Source organism: Anomaloglossus baeobatrachus, chromosome 1 (genome assembly GCF_048569485.1).
Source record: "Anomaloglossus baeobatrachus isolate aAnoBae1 chromosome 1, aAnoBae1.hap1, whole genome shotgun sequence".
NCBI classification, from domain to species: Eukaryota; Metazoa; Chordata; class Amphibia; order Anura; family Aromobatidae; genus Anomaloglossus; species Anomaloglossus baeobatrachus.
Window position 1 is genome coordinate 323,185,771 of NC_134353.1, and position 20,009 is coordinate 323,205,779.

General features: G+C 54.1%; 1 protein-coding gene across 1 annotated transcript in view; it reads left to right on the forward strand.

Annotated features, from left to right (window-relative positions):
• The window catches only part of PPEF2 (protein phosphatase with EF-hand domain 2), an 80,904-nt gene that overhangs the window by 36,494 nt on the left and 24,401 nt on the right, over positions 1-20,009 (forward strand). Inside the window, exon 8 of the mRNA XM_075337468.1 lies at positions 14,231-14,380. Within this exon, the coding sequence (XP_075193583.1) occupies positions 14,231-14,380 (150 nt within the window). The remainder of the gene's footprint in view (positions 1-14,230; positions 14,381-20,009) is intronic.

A 20,009-nucleotide genomic window follows, 5' to 3' on the forward strand; every position in this document is an offset into this window, starting at 1 on the left:
TTAAACAGGTAGGCCACCAGAAAAAACGGCTTAGAAATTCCTGCGTCTTCTGTACCCCCCTATGACCAGCCAACACGGAGTCATGGACCAACTTGAGAACCCGAAGTCTTACGGCCTCCGGGACATAAATGCGTCGTTCTCTCAACCACACACCATTCCGAAGAACAAGAGTTACATCATTCGGGGGGGCAGCAAGAAATACGTCACCATCATAGGCCAGCTTGATGTCCTTCCACAAGTCCTGGTCCTGGATTACTCCAACGAAATTGGCATCCGATAACACGGTCTGAGACGGGGTTCCAGGCACGGAGTCCACGGCATGGATTCGGGACAAGGCATCGGCTTTCCCATTACGTGAACCTGGACGGTATGTAACGATAAAATTGAACTGGTTAAGGAACAAACTCCAACGGGCTTGCCGTGGAGACAGACACCTGGCAGATTTAAGAAATTCCAGATTACGGTGATCTGTGAGTACTATCACTTGCTGCGCGGCTCCCTGTAAGTGGTGTCTCCATTCCTTGAAAGCTGAAATAATCGCTAACAATTCCTTGTCCGCAATGTCATAGTTCCTTTCTGCAGGGGACAACCGGCGGGAAAAGAAAGCACACGGATGCAAGAGACTCTTGTCCCCAGTCCTTTGAGAAAGGATGGCCCCTAATGCGTAGTCGGAAGCGTCGACTTCCACGATAAAGGGAAGTGCGGGATTCGGATGTACCAATATTGGCGCTGAGGTAAAACATACCTTGAGACGATGGAATGCTTCCTGGGCCTGGGCGGACCACACAAACTTCTGTCCTTTCTTGGTTAACAGAGTGATGGGACGAACGATCTCTGAAAAATTACGGATAAAGCGTCGGTAAAAGTTGGCAAAACCGACAAAGCGTTGTACCTCTTTGATGTTTCCCGGTTCCGGCCAGTCTAGAATTGCTTGTATCTTGCCAGACTCCATGTTCAGTCCCTGAGGAGAGATGACATAACCTAAGAATTGTATTTGTGAGGAATGGAATTCGCATTTCTCCAGTTTGATGTACAGGTGGTTTTCCCTCAGCCGGGTAAGTACGGTCTTGACGTGCTCCTGGTGTTCCTGTAGGGAATCAGAAAAGATTAGGATATCGTCCAGATAAATCACCATGAATCGGTCCATGATATCCCTAAAAATATCATTAACTAGATGTTGGAAAGCTGCGGGAGCGTTACAAAGTCCAAAAGGCATCACTAGGTACTCAAAATGTCCATACCGACATCGGAACGCGGTCTTCCACTCGTCTCCGGGACGTATGCGAAGTAGATTATATGCCCCACGGAGATCCAATTTGGTGAATATTTTTGCTTGTTGGACCCTCTCCAATAGCTCAGGAATCAACGGTAACGGATACCGGTTCCGGATGGTTATTTTATTCAGTTCCCGGTAGTCAATACAGGGTCTCAGAGTCCCCTCTTTCTTTTTCACGAAAAAGATGGGTGCCCCTGCTGGTGAGGTAGACGGGCGAATAAATCCCTTGGCTAAACTTTCATCAATGTACTCTTTTAGTGCTTCTAGCTCAGGTGCCGCCAACGGGTAGACATGACCAAACAGGATCTCCGCCCCTGGGAGTAAGTCTATGGGGCAATCATACGGTCTATGCGGGGGAAGCCGATCGGCTTTTCTTTTGTCGCATATATCAGCAAAGTCATTATAAACCGGGGGTAGAACAGGTACCTGTACAGTGCCCTCCGCAGTCGGTGTTACTGGAACCGGAACAGTTGGACTAATGGTCGAACCACTCTGCGGTGGGAAGGATATTTCCTTAGTCTCCCAATCGATGACTGGATTTGTAGACCGTAGCCACGGAATACCTAAAATAATCGGAAAATGAGGAGAAGAAATTATCATGAACACAAGGATCTCCTGCTGACCTGGCTTCATCACGCATTCTAGCGGTACTGTTTCCCGATCAACTGGTCCAGAGATTAACGGAGATCCGTCCACCGTCTCCATGGTAACCGGTGAGGATCTTTGCTGAGTCCGAATACCGTGTTTCCTGGCAAAAGAGGAGTCCATGAAATTTCCCCCTGCCCCAGAATCTATCATTGCAGAGGTAGGTATTAGCTGTCCCTCCCACCGGATCTGAATGGGGAGCGAGCAATGGGTATATTTCCCTTCTGAGTCCTTCGGTGAGGTGGACATTACAGTCAAGGGAAATACCGCATCCAGGTGTCCACTTGCCTCAGAGATATCGGACTCTGCGTCCGTGTTGTCACACTCTGCCATGGCTGCCAATACCTTATTTGGGCGATTCGGACGTTTCGGGCAGTCGATCAAGAAATGGTCCGATTGACCGCAATCGATTGACCGCAATAGAAACACAAACGCTCACGGAGCCGGTGTTCACGACGTTCGTTGGTCTCTCGCTTTTGCAGAGAGTCCACTTGCATAGGAACGTCCTCGGCCTCCCGTGGCGTCCTGAGAGCGGGTTCTCTGGAAGGAAACGCAAAGTTGTTTACACGGTTTACAGCTGCCCATTTTTCCTGTCTACGTTCCGTCAAGCGGGTATCAATACGCACACAGTGCTGGAGAAACAGTTCAAAATCCCCTGGAGACTAGGAACGAGCTAACTCGTCCTTGATGGTACCGGACAAACCTTTTCTGAAAACAGACAATAATGCATTGTTTCCCCAGTCGGTGTCTACCACTAACCTCTTGAACTCAGTGGCGTATTCAACGACAGAACGCTTTCCCTGACGTAAGGAAAGGAGAGCCGATTCAGCGGTAGCACGGCGATTCGGATCATCAAACATTTGCGCCATTGCGGTCAGAAAGTCATCCAGGTGATTTAAACGGATGTCCCGATTCTCTATCATAGGATTAGCCCAAGCCAGTGCTCGTGAGGTTAATAACATGATTATACATAACACTTTGGACCGGTCAGAACGGTAATAATCAGCATGTACATCAAAAAATAGTATACATTGGTTCACAAATCCACGAAACTGACTACGATCACCATTGAAACGGAAAGGGGGTAACCTAGGCATACCGGCAGCTGATACGGACGTAGTGGGGACGGCTTCCTGAGCCTCCACTCTGACTTGCAAATCCTGAATAGCCGGACCCAGTACCTGGTGATCATGACCCAGCTGTGCCTCCACATCTCTAAGTTTAGTTTGTACCGCTTCCATCTCCTGCTGTAAGGAGTTAATCATGGAAAAGAGCTGATCTACTCGTGTCTCAGTCATTGCCCCAGCGAAATCCTCTCTTGGCCTGAGTATAATGTAATACTATTGTACGTTCTGAGGATTTCGATAGCGTTAGGGCAATGACAACCAGAGAAGAGTTCTTGGTACAAGATATTTATAATATGTAACCACGGTAGATACACAACGGAACAAACACAGTAGAGCACACACACGAAATACCTTCCCGAAACGGAGCGAAGGGGATTCCCGGGACCACGCACCGGACTCCCCCAGGGAGACCACCAGAGCGAACCCCTATACAGGGACTGTCCGGCAATCACCCCGAAAGGCCTAAATGCGCAGCAGCCGGGAACACAAGGGGCAAGTGGTAAAGTCCAGAAGTGTCCGTACGGGATGATAGTCCAGAGTGGTTACGAACCAGAAGGAACCGGGCAGAAGTGCTGACCAAAGACGGCAGACGGAGTCCGGGCACAGCTTGGAGAAACCGGGTATGGTCCAGAGTCGGTCGGTAGTCTTTCAGAAGGATCCAAAAGGCAATCAGGAAGTAGAAGCAGCAAAGCAGGAGCACACAGCAAGCAGTATACTCAGGCACTGGACTAGGCTTAGAGGCGGCCTTTTAAGCAGCTGGACAGGAAGTAGGGCAACAGAACATTAAACTCCATGTTAACTGAGGGCAAGCTCTTTCAAAAGAGAACTGGAAAACCCGGAAACCTGACATTGGGATAGGATCTTGGAGATGGGAATAACCCTTTATTATTTGGTTGCACACCCTTTGGAGTAAAGAACTACAATCAATTGCTTCCTATAACCATTAACAAGCTTCTTACACCTCTCACCTTGGAATTTTTGACCACTCTTCTTTTGCAAACTGCTCCAGGTCTCTCATAATTGAAGGGTGCCTTCTCCCAACAGCAATTTCAAGATCTCTTTTTAATTGGATTTAAAACCTGACTTATTGCTGACCACTTGAAAAGTCTTCAGTGCTTTGGTTCCATCCATTTCTGGGTGCATCTTGAAGTACAGTATGTTTGGGTTTATTGTCCTGCTGGAAGACCCATGACCTAAGACATAAACCCAGCTTTCTGACACTGGCCACTACTTTGTGACCCAAACTCCTTTGGTAATCTTTAGATCATCTAATAGCTTGCACCCAGTCAAGGCACCCAGTGCCAAAGGCAGCAAATCAACCCCAAAACATATTTGAACCTCTATATATTTGACTGTAAGTACTGTGTTATTTTCTTTGTATACACAATTCCATTTTTCATAAACAGTAGAATGATGTGCTTTCCCAAAAGGCTCTATCTCATCTGTCCACAATACAGATGATTGGGACTGCTTAGTCACAATTTGAACAATGCTATGTTGCAACATTTCATCAATTTTACTCTACTGTCCTACACCAGGGAGATTAGCTTCAATGCCATGGGTTGTAAACTTCTAGATTTTGTTGAGCACCATGGACAAAGGAACATCAAGATCACTGGAGATTAACGTGTAACATTGAGATTGTTGATATTTTTCAACAAGTTTGATTGTCAAGTCCTCAGCCATTTCTCTTCTCTTTCTGTTCTACATGCTTAGTGTGGCACACAGAAACACACAATACAAAGATTAATTCAACTTCTCCCCTTTTTAATATGGTTTCAGGTGTGATTTTTATATTGCCCACACCTATTACTTGACACAAGGGAGTTTGACAGAGCATCATTTGCTTGAATCAAAGATGCTTACCCACAATTTTGGAAAGGTGCCAACAATTTTGTCCTGCCCATATTTATGGTGTTGTGTGAAATTGTGTCCAATTTGCCTTTTTCCTATATTTTTTTGTGTTGTTTCAATAGACACAAAGGAAATAAATGTACACACAACAAAACATATACAGTGGAACCTTGGTTAACAAGAACAATCCATTCTGGGACTGTGCTTGTTAACAAAGTTACTCATTCAGCAAAGCAAGATTTCCCATAGGAAATCATTGCAATGCAGACAATTCGTTCCACAGCGTGTTAAATGCCCCATCCTGGTCCCTTATTGTGCCATTCCACACACGTTCAAACACGCACAAACACACAGAAACACGCACAAACATGCACAAACACACACATATTATGCTCACCTTACCTTCCGTTCCATCACCGGCCTCCTGGAATGTGCAGTTTGCCGGTACAAGATGTGTATCGGGTAACCATCGCGATGAGGGAGGAACTTCCGCTGCCAAAGTGCTGACGTCAAAGGCAGGAGTCGCTTGCCTCTGATTGGCCAGCGCGCTGCCTTTGAGTAGCTGCTGACAGTTCCTCCCTTGTCGCGATGGTTGCCAATACACATCCTGTAGCGGCGAACTACAAGAACCGGGAGGCCAACGGTAGAACGAAAGGTACACATATTATGCTCACCTTACCTTCCGTTCCGTCGCCGGCCTCATGGATCTTGCAGTTCGCCGGTATCGCATGTGTATCGGGTAACCATCGCAACGAGGGAGGAACTTCCGCTGCCAGAGCAAGTTCCTCCCTCATCACGTTGGTTGCCGATACACATCCTGTACCGGCGAACTACAAGAACCATTAGGCCGGCGATGGAACGGAAGGTAAGGTGAGCATAATATGTGTGTGTGCGTGCGTGTTTGTTTGTGTGTGTTTGTGCGTGCTTGTGTTATTTTGTGTGGACTGCAAGAGTGGGTTAGAGCGCGGTTCATGTACGGAACCGGAAGTGTGTGCGGTGAGTATTTTGCTCATTCAGCAAAGCTTGCTCGTAAACTGAGTTACAAATTTACAGCAAGCTTTGCTCATTAAGCGAAATACTCGCTAACTGGGTTACTCGTTAAGCGAGGTTCCACTGTACAAACAAATTGCAATAATTTTCTGGGAGAAATGCTTAATTTTTGGGAACAATTTCAAGGGTGCCAAGACTTTCCACCATGACTTTATATAGGTCTTTAGTTGTACAATACAAATGTAAAAAAATTGGAATCCTATGCTGAAATCTGATTGCTTGAAGCGATAGGACCGATTCTATGAGATCTGATGACATGCATTAATTTCTATCAGACTTAGTTTTGTCAAAAGTTAACTGTGAATTTGAGCACCTTTAATATCTACTTTCATCCAAAGTTAAGTAGTAGCAGGTATGCAGGGCCGTATTTGCCACTAGGCACCCGTGGTCCGGTGCCTAGGGCGGCACGTTGCGGGGGGGCGGCACTTTCTGGCAGCAAAAAAAAAAAAAAAAAAATTTATAATTTTTTTTTTTTTTTTTTACATCCCCGCCCCCCCGCCCCTCCCTCCGTTGCACTTCGCTGTGTTCTCGAGGGGGGGGGGGGTGAGAGGGAGGAAAGGCGCACCTCTGTCTCTTGATAGTGAGCTGATTAACCCCGGAAGTTCCAGCGTCTGCACTTCCGGGTCAGAGGCGCGCGGGCGCGCCAATCAGCTCACTGCCCCGTGCTGCAGCGTCCAATGCTGCAGACGACACACGCCGCGGAGGAGGACGCGACTGGAGCCGGAGCCAGCCAGAAGAGGATAATCAGCAGAGCAGGGCAGCAGGCACCGGAGCAGGTATGCATAAGGCAGAGCCTAGAATGTATGGGCACCTTACAGGTTAGTTGATGATCGTTGCGATGCCTCTTTTTGGCTGGGAAAAGAGAGAGGCTGGGGGGGAGGCTGGGAAAAGAGAGAGGCTGGGGGGAGGCTGGGAAAAGAGAGAGGCTGGGGGGAGGCTGGGAAGAGAGAGAGGCTGAGGCTGGGGGGCAGGCTGGGAAGAGAGAGAGGCTGAGGCTGGGGGGAGAGAGAGGGGGAGGCTGGGAGGAGAGAGAGGCTGAGGCTGGGGGGGAGGCTGGGAGGAGAGAGAGGCTGAGGCTGGGGGGGAGGCTGGGAGGAGAGAGAGGCTGAGGCTGGGGGGGAGGCTGGGGGGAGAGAGAGGCTGGGGGGGAGGCTGGGGGGAGAGAGAGGCTGGGGGAGAGAGGCTGGGGGGGAGGCTGGGGGGAGAGAGAGGCTGGGGGGGAGGCTGGGGGGAGAGAGAGGCTGGGGGAGAGGCTGGGGGGAGAGAGAGGCTGGGGGGGGAGAGAGGCTGGGGGAGAGGCTGGGGGGAGAGAGAGGCTGGGGGGGAGGCTGGGGGGAGAGAGAGGCTGGGGGGAGAGAGAGGCTGGGGGGGAGGCTGGGGGGAGAGAGAGGCTGGGGGGAGGCTGGGGGGAGAGAGAGGCTGGGGGGGAGGCTGGGGGGAGAGAGAGGCTGGGGGGGAGGCTGGGGGGAGAGAGAGGCTGGGGGGGAGGCTGGGGGGAGAGAGAGGCTGGGGGGGGAGAGAGGCTGGGGGAGAGGCTGGGGGGAGAGAGAGGCTGGGGGGGAGGCTGGGGGGAGAGAGAGGCTGGGGGGAGAGAGAGGCTGGGGGGGAGGCTGGGGGGAGAGAGAGGCTGGGGGGGAAGGCTGGGGGGAGAGAGAGGCTGGGGGGGAGGCTGGGGGAGAGAGAGGCTGGGGGGGAGGCTGGGGGGAGAGAGAGGCTGGGGGGGAGGCTGGGGGGAGAGAGAGGCTGGGGGGAGGCTGGGGGGAGAGAGAGGCTGGGGGGGAGGCTGGGAAGAGAGAGAGAGGCTGAGGCTGGGGGGAGAGAGAGGGGGAGGCTGGGGGGAGAGAGGCTGGGGGGGAGGCTGGGGGGAGAGAGAGGCTGGGGGGGAGGCTGGGGGGAGAGAGAGGCTGGGGGGGAGGCTGGGGGGAGAGAGAGGCTGGGGGGGAGGCTGGGGGGAGAGAGAGGCTGGGGGGGAGGCTGGGGGGAGAGAGAGGCTGGGGGGGGAGGCTGGGGGGGAGGCTGGGGGGAGAGAGAGGCTGGGGGGGGAGGCTGGGGGGGGAGAGAGGCTGGGGGGGAGGCTGGGGGGAGAGAGAGGCTGGGGGGGAGGCTGGGGGGAGAGAGAGGCTGGGGGGGAGGCTGGGGGGAGAGAGAGGCTGGGGGGGAGGCTGGGGGGAGAGAGAGGCTGGGGGGGAGGCTGGGGGGAGAGAGAGGCTGGGGGGAGGCTGGGGGGAGAGAGAGTCTGGGGGGGGGGGCTGGGGGGAGAGAGAGGCTGGGGGGGGGGCTGGGGGGAGAGAGAGGCTGGGGGGGGGCTGGGGGGAGAGAGAGGCTGGGGGGGGGCTGGGGGGAGAGAGAGGCTGGGGGGGGAGGCTGGGGGGGGAGGCTGGGGGGAGAGAGAGGCTGGGGGGAGGCTGGGGGGGGAGAGAGGCTGGGGGGGAGGCTGGGGGGAGAGAGAGGCTGGGGGGGAGGCTGGGGGGAGAGAGAGGCTGGGGGGAGAGAGAGGCTGGGGGGAGGCTGGGGGGAGAGAGAGGCTGGGGGGAAGGCTGGGGGGAGAGAGAGGCTGGGGGGGAGGCTGGGGGGAGAGAGAGGCTGGGGGGGGAGAGAGGCTGGGGGAGAGGCTGGGGGGAGAGAGAGGCTGGGGGGGAGGCTGGGGGGAGAGAGAGGCTGGGGGGAGAGAGAGGCTGGGGGGGAGGCTGGGGGGAGAGAGAGGCTGGGGGGGGAGGCTGGGGGGAGAGAGAGGCTGGGGGGGAGGCTGGGGGGAGAGAGAGGCTGGGGGGGAGGCTGGGGGGAGAGAGAGGCTGGGGGGGAGGCTGGGGGGAGAGAGAGGCTGGGGGGAGGCTGGGGGGAGAGAGAGGCTGGGGGGAGGCTGGGAAGAGAGAGAGAGGCTGAGGCTGGGGGGAGAGAGAGGGGGAGGCTGGGGGGAGAGAGGCTGGGGGGGAGGCTGGGGGGAGAGAGAGGCTCGGGGGAGGCTGGGGGGAGAGAGAGGCTGGGGGGGAGGCTGGGGGGAGAGAGAGACTGGGGGGAGGCTGGGGGGAGAGAGAGGCTGGGGGGGAGGCTGGGGGGAGAGAGAGGCTGGGGGGGAGGCTGGGGGGAGAGAGAGGCTGGGGGGGAGAGAAGCTGGGGGGGAGGCTGGGGGGAGAGAGAGGCTGGGGGGGAGGCTGGGGGGAGAGAGAGGCTGGGGGGGAGGCTGGGGGGAGAGAGAGGCTGGGGGGGAGGCTGGGGGGAGAGAGAGGCTGGGGGGGAGGCTGGGGGGAGAGAGAGGCTGGGGGGAGGCTGGGGGGAGAGAGAGTCTGGGGGGGGGGCTGGGGGGAGAGAGAGGCTGGGGGGGGGCTGGGGGGAGAGAGAGGCTGGGGGGGGCTGGGGGGAGAGAGAGGCTGGGGGGGGGCTGGGGGGAGAGAGAGGCTGGGGGGGGGCTGGGGGGAGAGAGAGGCTGGGGGGGGCTGGGGGGAGAGAGAGGCTGGGGGAGGCTGGGAAGAGAGAGAGAGGCTGAGGCTGGGGGGAGAGAGAGGGGGAGGCTGGGGGGAGAGAGAGGCTGGGGGGGAGGCTGGGGGGAGAGAGAGGCTGGGGGGGAGGCTGGGGGGAGAGAGAGGCTGGGGGGGGAGGCTGGGGGGGAGGCTGGGGGGAGAGAGGCTGGGGGGGAGGCTGGGGGGAGAGAGAGGCTGGGGGGAGGCTGGGAAGAGAGAGAGGCTGAGGCTGGGGGGAGAGAGAGGGGGAGGCTGGGAGGAGAGAGAGGCTGAGGCTGGGGGGGAGGCTGGGAGGAGAGAGAGGCTGAGGCTGGGGGGGAGGCTGGGAGGAGAGAGAGGCTGAGGCTGGGGGGGAGGCTGGGGGGAGAGAGAGGCTGAGGCTGGGGGGGGAGGCTGGGGGGAGAGAGAGGCTGGGGGGAGGCTGAGGGGAGAGAGAGGCTGGGGGGAGAGAGAGGCTGGGGGAGAGAGGCTGGGGGGAGGCTGGGGGAGAGAGAGGCTGGGGGGGAGGCTGGGGGGAGAGGGAGGCTGGGGGGAGAGAGAGGCTGGGGGGGGAGGCTGGGGGAGAGAGAGGCTGGGGGGAGAGAGAGGCTGGGGGAGAGAGAGGCTGGGGGGGAGGCTGGGGGGAGGCTGGGGGGAGAGGGAGGCTGGGGGGAGAGAGAGGCTGGGGGGGGAGGCTGGGGGAGAGAGAGGCTGGGGGGAGAGAGAGGCTGGGGGGGAGAGAGAGGCTGGGGGGAGAGAGAGGCTGGGGGAGAGAGGCTGGGGGAGAGAGAGGCTGGGGGGGAGGCTGGGGGGAGAGAGAGGCTGGGGGGAGAGAGGCTGGGGGGAGAGAGAGGCTGGGGGGGAGGCTGGGGGGAGCGAGAGGCTGAGGCTGGGGGGAGAGAGAGGCTGGGGGGGAGGCTGGGGGGAGAGAGAGGCTGGGAGGAGAGAGAGGCTGGGGGGGAGGCTGGGGGGAGAGAGAGGCTGGGGGGGGAGGCTGGGGGGAGAGAGAGGCTGGGGGGGAGGCTGGGGGGAGAGAGAGGCTGGGGGGGAGGCTGGGGGGAGAGAGAGGCTGGGGGGGAGGCTGGGGGGAGAGAGAGAGGCTGGGGGGAGGCTGGGGGGAGAGAGAGGCTGGGGGGAGGCTGGAGGGAGAGAGAGGCTGGGGGGGAGGCTGGGGGGAGAGAGAGGCTGGGGGGAGAGAGAGGCTGGGGGGAGAGAGAGGCTGAGGCTGGGGGGGAGGCTGGGGGGAGAGAGAGGCTGAGGCTGGGGGGGAGGCTGGGGGGAGAGAGAGGCTGAGGCTGGGGGGGAGGCTGGGGGGGAGAGAGAGGCTGAGGCTGGGGGGGAGGCTGGGGGGGAGAGAGAGGCTGAGGCTGGGGGGGAGGCTGGGGGGAGAGAGAGGCTGAGGCTGGGGGGGAGGCTGGGGGGAGAGAGAGGCTGAGGCTGGCGGGGGAGGCTGGGGGGAGAGAGAGGCTGAGGCTGGGGGGGGAGGCTGGGGGGAGAGAGAGGCTGAGGCTGGGGGGGGAGGCTGGGGGGAGAGAGAGGCTGAGGCTGGGGGGGGAGGCTGGGGGGAGAGAGAGAGGCTGAGGCTGGGGGGGAGGCTGGGGGGAGAGAGAGAGGCTGAGGCTGGGGGGGAGGCTGGGGGGAGAGAGAGGCTGAGGCTGGGGGGGAGGCTGGGGGGAGAGAGAGGCTGAGGCTGGAGGGGAGGCTGGGGGAGAGAGAGAGGCTGAGGCTGGAGGGGAGGCTGGGGGGAGAGAGAGGCTGAGGCTGGGGGGGAGGCTGGGGGGAGAGAGAGGCTGAGGCTGGGGGGGAGGCTGGGGGGAGAGAGAGGCTGAGGCTGGGGGGGAGAGAGGCTGATGCTGGGGGAGAAAGAGGCTGGGGGAGGCTGGGGGGAGAGAGGCTGATGCTGGGGGAGAGGCTGCTGCTGAAGGCGGGGGAGAGAGGCTGCTGCTGGGGAATGGGAGAGAGGGGCCAATCCTAGAGACAGAGGACAAGGGTTGAGGGATAGTGCAATGACAAAATCGATGGGTGGAGTGTAGGGACTCAGAATAAGAGGGGGGCAGCATTGGGAGCTCATTATGGAGAAGGGGCAGCATGTGTGGGCTCAGTATGGAGTGGAGCAATGTAGGGGAGTCAATATCAAGAGTGGGGTAGTGTGTGTGTGGGGGGGGTCTCAGCATAAGTGCTAGTGTGGTGGTCTTAGTATCATGAATGGGGCAGCATGGAGGTGTCATTATGGAAAAGAGTAAGGCAGCATTAGGAGCTCATGGAGAGGGGCAGCATGCATGGGACACTGTGAGGAGGGGGCAGCATGCATGGGACATTGTGAGGAGGGGGGCAGCATGCATGGGACATTGTGAGGAGGGGGCAGCATGCATGGGACATTGTGAGGAGGGGGGCAGCATGCATGGGACCCTGTGAGGAGGGGGCAGCATGCATGGGACCCTGTGAGGAGGGGGCAGCATGCATGGGACCCTGTGAGGAGGGGGCAGCATGCATGGGACCCTGTGAGGAGGGGGCAGCATGCATGGGACCCTGTGAGGAGGGGGCAGCATGCATGGGACCCTGTGAGGAGGGGGCAGCATGCATGGGACCCTGTGAGGAGGGGGCAGCATGCATGGGACCCTGTGAGGAGGGGGCAGCATGCATGGGACCCTGTGAGGAGGGGGCAGCATGCATGGGACCCTGTGAGGAGGGGGCAGCATGCATGGGACCCTGTGAGGAGGGGGCAGCATGCATGGGACACTGTGAGGAGGGGGCAGCATGCATGTGACACTGTGAGGAGGGGGCAGCATGCATGGGACATTGTGAGGAGGGGGCAGCATGCATGGGACCCTGTGAGGAGGGGGCAGCATGCATGGGACACTGTGAGGAGGGGGCAGCATGCATGGGACATTGTGAGGAGGGATCAGCATGCATGGGACATTGTGAGGAGGGGCAGCATGCATGGGACACTGTGAGGAGGGGCAGCATGCATGGGACACTGTGAGGAGGGGCAGCATGCATGGGACACTGTGAGGAGGGGCAGCATGCATGGGACATTGTGAGGAGGGGGCAGCATGCATGGGACACTGTGAGGAGGGGCAGCATGCATGGGACATTGTGAGGAGGGGGCAGCATGCATGGGACATTGTGAGGAGGGGGCAGCATGCATGGGACATTGTGTGGAGGGATCAGCATGCATGGGACATTGTGAGGAGGGGGCAGCATGCATGGGACATTGTGAGGAGGGGGCAGCATGCATGGGACACTGTGAGGAGGGGGCAGCATGCATGGGACACTGTGAGGAGGGGGCAGCATGCATGTGACACTGTGAGGAGGGGGCAGCATGCATGGGACATTGTGAGGAGGGGGCAGCATGCATGGGACCCTGTGAGGAGGGGGCAGCATGCATGGGACATTGTGAGGAGGGATCAGCATGCATGGGACATTGTGAGGAGGGGCAGCATGCATGGGACACTGTGAGGAGGGGCAGCATGCATGGGACACTGTGAGGAGGGGCAGCATGCATGGGACACTGTGAGGAGGGGGCAGCATGCATGGGACATTGTGAGGAGGGGGCAGCATGCATGGGACACTGTGAGGAGGGGCAGCATGCATGGGACATTGTGAGGAGGGGGCAGCATGCATGGGACATTGTGAGGAGGGGGCAGCATGCATGGGACATTGTGTGGAGGGATCAGCATGCATGGGACATTGTGAGGAGAGATCAGCATGCATGGGACATTGTGAGGAGGGATCAGCATGCATGGGACATTGTGAGGAGGGATCAGCATGCATGGGACACTGTGAGGAGGGGGCAGCATGCATGGGACATTGTGAGGAGGGGGCAGCATGCATGGGACACTGAGGAGGGGGCAGCATGCATGGGATATTGTGAGGAGGGGGCAGCATGCATGGGACATTGTGAGGAGGGGGCAGCATGCATGGGACACTGTGAGGAGGGGCAGCATGCATGGGACACTGTGAGGAGGGGGCAGCATATGCATGGGACATTGTGAGGAGGGATCAGCATGCATGGGACATTGTGAGGAGGGGCAGCATGCATGGGACATTGTGAGGAGGGATCAGCATGCATGGGACATTGTGAGGAGGGATCAGCATGCATGGGACATTGTGAGGAGGGATCAGCATGCATGGGACACTGTGAGGAGGGGGCAGCATGCATGGGACATTGTGAGGAGGGGGCAGCATGCATGGGACACTGTGGAGGGGGCAGCATGCATGGGATATTGTGAGGAGGGGGCAGCATGCATGGGACATTGTGAGGAGGGGGCAGCATGATGTGAGGACAGTACAGATCATATTTCATAATTGAGGAAGGTGTGGTGGGTATAATTTATAAGGGAGGGCAGTGTGGTGTTTTAGTTTATTAGGGGCAGTGTGACAGTCACAGTATATAAGTGGGGACGGTGTGGTGGGAATATTTTATATCCGTGCTATGTTTTGATGTGCCTGTGGTGATCCCCATTGGGGGGGGGAGTTAGTGCCCTTCATTTCTCATTGATACTTTTTAAAGTGTTTTACAGAGTAGATCTGCCTTAAACAGATGTCGAGTGCGAAAACTCAGTTTTACGTTGTCACTAAGGGGCGCGACCACTTAAAGTGCCTAGGGCAGCACGAAGGCAAAATACAGCCCTGCAGGTATGTATAGTTATATATGACCATTGAGTATAAGAGGTATGGTAATAAACTAGTATGTGAAGAACATAAAATTTTAAAGGTAGGGATAGGAAACAGGTTATCTATTGCTAATAAAATGGTCTAAATATTGTGTAACACAAGCTGTCCATGGTTTAATCTTGGAAATCTTGTAACAGAATCTTCTTGTTTTTTGTACCTTACAGTTTCACGGGAAAAAAATTCTGAAAATGCTACAAAATGTTTTTAGTTGGCTTCCATTGGCTACAATTATAGACCAAAAAGTATTGGTTACCCATGGAGGGGTGTCTGACTCTACAAATTTGGAAATGTTATCAAAGATTGAACGACATAAGGTAACATATTACTTAAATATATCTAAAGATATCTTCCTTGTAATTGTTTTTTGTATGTATATCCATTATAATGTCTTTTTTTAAGATCACTATATTTACCGAGGGCTAGGGCTTTTCAGACCCGACACCTTAAAGCACCACCTCAGCATTTTTTCTTTTTGCCACTGGAGTGGTGGTTTACATCTAAGGGGTACTTTGCACACTACGACATCGCAGCTGCGATGTCGGTGGGGTCAAATCGAAAGTGACGCACATCCGGCGTCGCAGTCGATGTTGTAGTGTGTAAATCCTTTTTGATACGATTAATGAGCGCAAAAGCGTCGTAATCATATTATCGGTGTAGTGTCCGACATTTTCATAATTGCGCTGCCGAGACGGTACGATGTTGTTCCTCGTTCCCCTGCGGCAGCATACATCGCTGTGTGTGAAGCCGCAGGAGCGAGGAACATCAGCTTACCTGCGTCCTGCGGCTCACGCCGGCTATGCGGAAGGACAGAGGTGGGCGGGATGTTTACGTCCCGCTCATCTCCGCCCCTCCGCTTCTATTGGCCGCCTGCCGTGTGACGTCGCTGTGACGCCGCAGGATCCGCCCCCTTAGGAAGGAGGCGGGTCGCCGGCCAGAGTGACGTCGCAGGGGCAGGTGAGTGCATGTGAAGCTGCCGTAGTGATAATGTTCGCTACGGCACCGATCACAAGATATTGCAGCGGGCTATCACGCTCGGCATCGCAAGCATCGACTTGCGATGACGTAGTCTGCAAAATACTCCTAAGTCCCCTTCCCATGGTCCTATAATCGCCCTTCACCATCTCCACCTATTTTTGGCGTCTCTGCGATCCTGTGAAGCCATATTGGGGCCGTAACTTCTAACTGGCCGGAAGTCAGAAGTTCACAATACAAGTATGTAAGAGAGTGAACAAGGCTATAATAGACTTGCATTGAGCTCTGATCTTTGGAATGCTCCAAGAAACACTGGAGAAGCTGGGAGATCAAAAACTGGAGAAGACCAATTGGAACAGCACTGATAACAGCTAAAGATGCAGTAAAGTGCATCTGAGACTAAGGGCGGCTTTGCACACTACGACATTGCAGGTGCACATCCGGCGTCACTTGCGATGTCGTAGTGTGTAAATCCTAGATGATACAATGAACGAGCGCAAAAGCGTCGTTATCGTATCATCGGTGCAGCCTCCGACATTTCCATAATGCCGGTGCCGCGACAGGTACGATGTTGTTCCTCGTTCCTGCGGCCGCACACATCGCTGTGTGAGAAGCCGCAGGAGCGAGGAACATCTCCTTACCTGCCGCCGGCCACAATGCGGAAGGAAGGAGGTGGGCGGGATGTTTACATCCTGCTCATCTCCGCCCCTCCGCCGCTATTGGCCACCTGCCATGTGACGTCGCTATGACGCCACACGACCCGCCCCCTTAGGAAGGAGGCGGGTCGCCGGCCAGAGCAACGGTCGCAGGGCAGGTGAGTGCATGTGAAGCTGGCGTAGCGATAATTTTCGCTACGCCAGCTATCACAAGATATCTTACCTGCGACGGGGGCAGGGACTATCGCGTGCGACATCGCAGCATCGGCTTGCGATGTCGCAACGTGCAAAGCCCGCCTAAGGGCAGGTGACTTAGATTTAAAAGCACCACTCCAGCAGTTAAAAAAAAAAATATGCTGGAGTGGTGCTTTAAATGCCGAGGGTCCTGCACTACTACAAGGGTGTGTTGTCATTTTTTTCTAATGGACATAGTATACCAAACCCATGTGCAGTCACCTGAAGAACCTTTATCAAAATGGGAAAAACATGTCAAGACAGGATTTTTTTGGGAAGAACATACACTGACGAGCAAAAAGGAAATAATGTTTCAAACTTTTAACTTTCAGACTCCATATCTACATTCAATATATAAATAATCATCTTGGCTATCTCATGCATAAATTTGACGTGCAACTATTTAGCATATAATTAGATATGCAGATTATTGTCATGTCACTGTATTGTTACTGTTTTGGTCCTAAAAATCAAATTTAAATTTTTATTATTTTATTAGTATTTTGTAAATTCACCTTTTGGCTTTCAAAACTGCCTTAATCCTTCTGGCCATGTTCTTTATCAGATTCAGGCATGTCTTGACCAAATTCTGATCCCAGGTCTCTTCTACACGTTCTCAATATTAGTACATACTGGTCAATTCACTTAGGTATGTATACAGCTTTTTTTTCAACTCTACGCACAAGTGTTTGATTGGGTTGAGGTCTGGAGACTCTGGGGGCCAATCTAGCACATCTATTTCATTGTCATTAAACCATTTGTTTACCAATCTTGACGTATTCTTCTGGTTGTTGTCTTGCTGGAACACTATGTTGTCCTTTTCAAACCCATAGTGCTCGAGTGTATGAGTTAACTCATCTTGTAGGACACTCACATGCAGCTCAGCATTGAGACCACCATCAATGCTGTTCAAATATCCAATGTCTTTGTCTGTGAAACAACCCTATATCAGGTATCCTTTACTGAACTTGACAGATTTTTCAATTTCTTGATGCATTAGCCCCTTTTTCCCTCGTATATCCAGACCCATTTGCATCCATTAGAGCCCAGTCTATGAACTTTCATCTCATTGCTCCAAGTCACCCATTTCTAGTCTTCTACTGTCCTCTTTTCGTACTTTGCAAACTCAAGCTGATATTTTGCCTGGACATCCACCTTTTGGTTTTTGAATAGATGGATGGACATCAATTCGTATTCTTCCAACTGTCATGGCACTACATGATGCAGTTTGGCAGTTTTCTTGGCCTGGAGACTGCTATCAATGAGCTGGATGATACTGTTTCTCTTTTCTTAGGACACCTTCTTCATAGCTGCGCCTCAATTCAAACCAATCACTTTCATTTGGGAATCAACCTAATAAAACACTGAGCTATTAAGGAGTGAGAGAACAGATTGTAATGTGTAGTATACAGGAAAAAAAAAAATTTCCACCACCAGGAGCAAGACAGTAACAATGCAGTAACTGACAAAGATCTGCATGACTAAACATATGTTAAATAGTTGCAAGTAAAATTTATTTGAGATAGCCAAGATAATTGTTTTTAAATGAAGACAGTAACACGCTGAAATCTGTAGTGGATGTGAGATATGGATCCTGAAAGTCAAAAGTTCAAAACATTGTTACCCTTTTGCTTGTCAATGTACATCAGAGGGTCTGATAATTTTTTTTAGGTACAATTGCAGTGAAAGACTGTCAATACAGCATTCCTTTACTTGCTGGATATTACCTTTCATTTTATGCTCCCAATTGGGTTTGAATCACAATAGTACATTACAGTTATATATGTGGGGGAATATACCACTGAAGTTTCATATTTGGACTTTATCTGTACTTGTGAGTGGCCCTAGTAGCATTACTGTCTGTTGTTGTTTATTATTAGGGTTCTATGGGCAAACTGTTTTTTGGGCTGTATGTGATTTTTAAGTCTGTGAATTGAATTCTTCTTTTTGTTAGACCTTAAGGTAGTGTGTTACAGGTAAAGTTGATGGGGTGCATGGGTGCCATTGTGTTATCTTTATAGGATGCCAACCTCTGCAGTCAGGCAAGGTTGAGCATATAGGGTTTCACTATATACAACCCATATTGCAAAAAGTTAGGTAGCTGTGTAAAACGTAAAAGAAACAAGAATGCCATGATTTGGAAATTTCTTATAGCCATATTGTATGCAGAACCTAATATATATATGTGGCGCCCCTGATGATCCAGTCGCCACAGAGGTACTGCTCCTCGGGCAGAGGTGTGGTACCCCATTCCCTGGTAAGGAGGGGACACAGGCCATTGTCCAAACACTCATTGCATAGACACACCACTTCAGGCCAGGGTTAGTACAAGATTACTCCTAAGGAGAGCACAGCACCGGAGCCAGTCTGAAGGTGGGGCTTAAGAAGTGGGTGGAACTAGGTAGAACACGTGATAAGAGAACGGGTTAGAAGAAGAAGAGAGAAGGCGAATGATGGAAGGAGGAGAGAGGTCCTCCTGAGGACTGGAGCCGGTGGAGCTCGTTCCAGGACAAGAAGGCAGCAGGAGAGGAAGAAGGGGTCCTAGAGCCATGGGAAATCCACCCGTAGGCTCGCATCCACATCCGACGCACCGGTGTAGAGGGACTAGGCCGCAAAGGGGAACCAGCCCCTTGACTAGTGGAGAACAACCAGGCTCAGCTAACAAACTGGAGGCTGAGGTATCTTCATGTGCCGAAGCCACAGCAACACATGAATCCGCTGAAAAGCTGACTACAGAGGGCTAGGGGACAGGGCAGAGAAATCTGCGTCACCATCTGCCCCAGCGGTCCCATCCAGCAGCATCGGCCATACATTGCCGAATACCACAGGTGGCGTCACAACCAACTCATTTGCCCTGTAGATATATCCCCCCACTTAAAACGACACCGCCAGGGTCACTGAGTCGGGCCCTGCCGCTGTGACCTCCCAACAGAACCGGCCCAGTTCCAAGTGCCCCATGGCCCTGGTTGGCATTCTCTTGATGAGCTTCAAGAGGTAGTCACTGGAAATGGTCTTCCAACAGTCTTGAAGGAGTTCCCGGAGATGCTTAGCTTTTGTTGGCCCTTTTGCCTTCACTCTGCGGTCAAGCTCACCTCAACCCATCTCGATTGGGTTCAGGTCTGGTGACTGTGGACGCCAGGTCATCTGGCGTAGCACCCCATCACTTTCCTTCTTAGTCAAATAGCCCTTACACAGCCTGGAGGTCTGTTTGGGGTCATTGTCCTGTTGAAAAATAAATGATGGTCCAAATAAACGCAAACCAGATGGAATAGCATGCCGCTGCAAGATGCTGTGGTTGTCATGCTGGTTCAGTATGCCTTCAATTTTGAATAAATCTCCAACAGTGTCACCAACAAAGGACCCCCACACCATCACACCTCCTCCTCCATGCTTCACGGTGGGAACCAGGAATGTAGAGTACATCCCATTCACCTTTTCTGCGTCGCACAAATGCACGGTGGCTGGATCCAAAGATCTCAAATTTGGACTCATCAGACCAAAGCACAGATTTCAACTGGTCTAATGTCCATTCCTTGTGTTCTTTAGCCCAAACAAGTCTCTTCTGCTTGTTGCCTGTCCTTAGCAGTGGTTTCCAATAAGCTATTTTACCATGAAGGCCTGCTAGACAAAGTCTCCTCTTCACAGTTGTTCTAGAAATGTGTCTGCTGCTAGAACAATGTGTGGCATTGACCTGGTCTCTAATTTGAGCTGCTGGTAACCTGCGATTTCTGAGGCTGGTGACTCGGATAAACTTATCCTCCGCAGCAGAGGTGACTCTTGGTCTTCCATTCCTGGGGCGGTCCTCATGTGAGCCAGTTTCTTTGTAGCGTTTGGTTTTTGCCACTGCACTTGGGGACACTTTCAACGTTTTCCCAATTTTTCGAACTGACTGACCTTCATTTCTTGAAGGCCACTAGTTTTTCTTTACTTAGCTGCTTTTTTCTTGCCATAATACAAATTCTAACAGTCTATTCAGTAGGACTATCAGCTGTGTATCCACCAGACTTCTGCACAACACAACTGATGGTCCCAACCCCATTTATAAGGCAAGAAATCCCACTTATTAAACCTGACAGGGCAC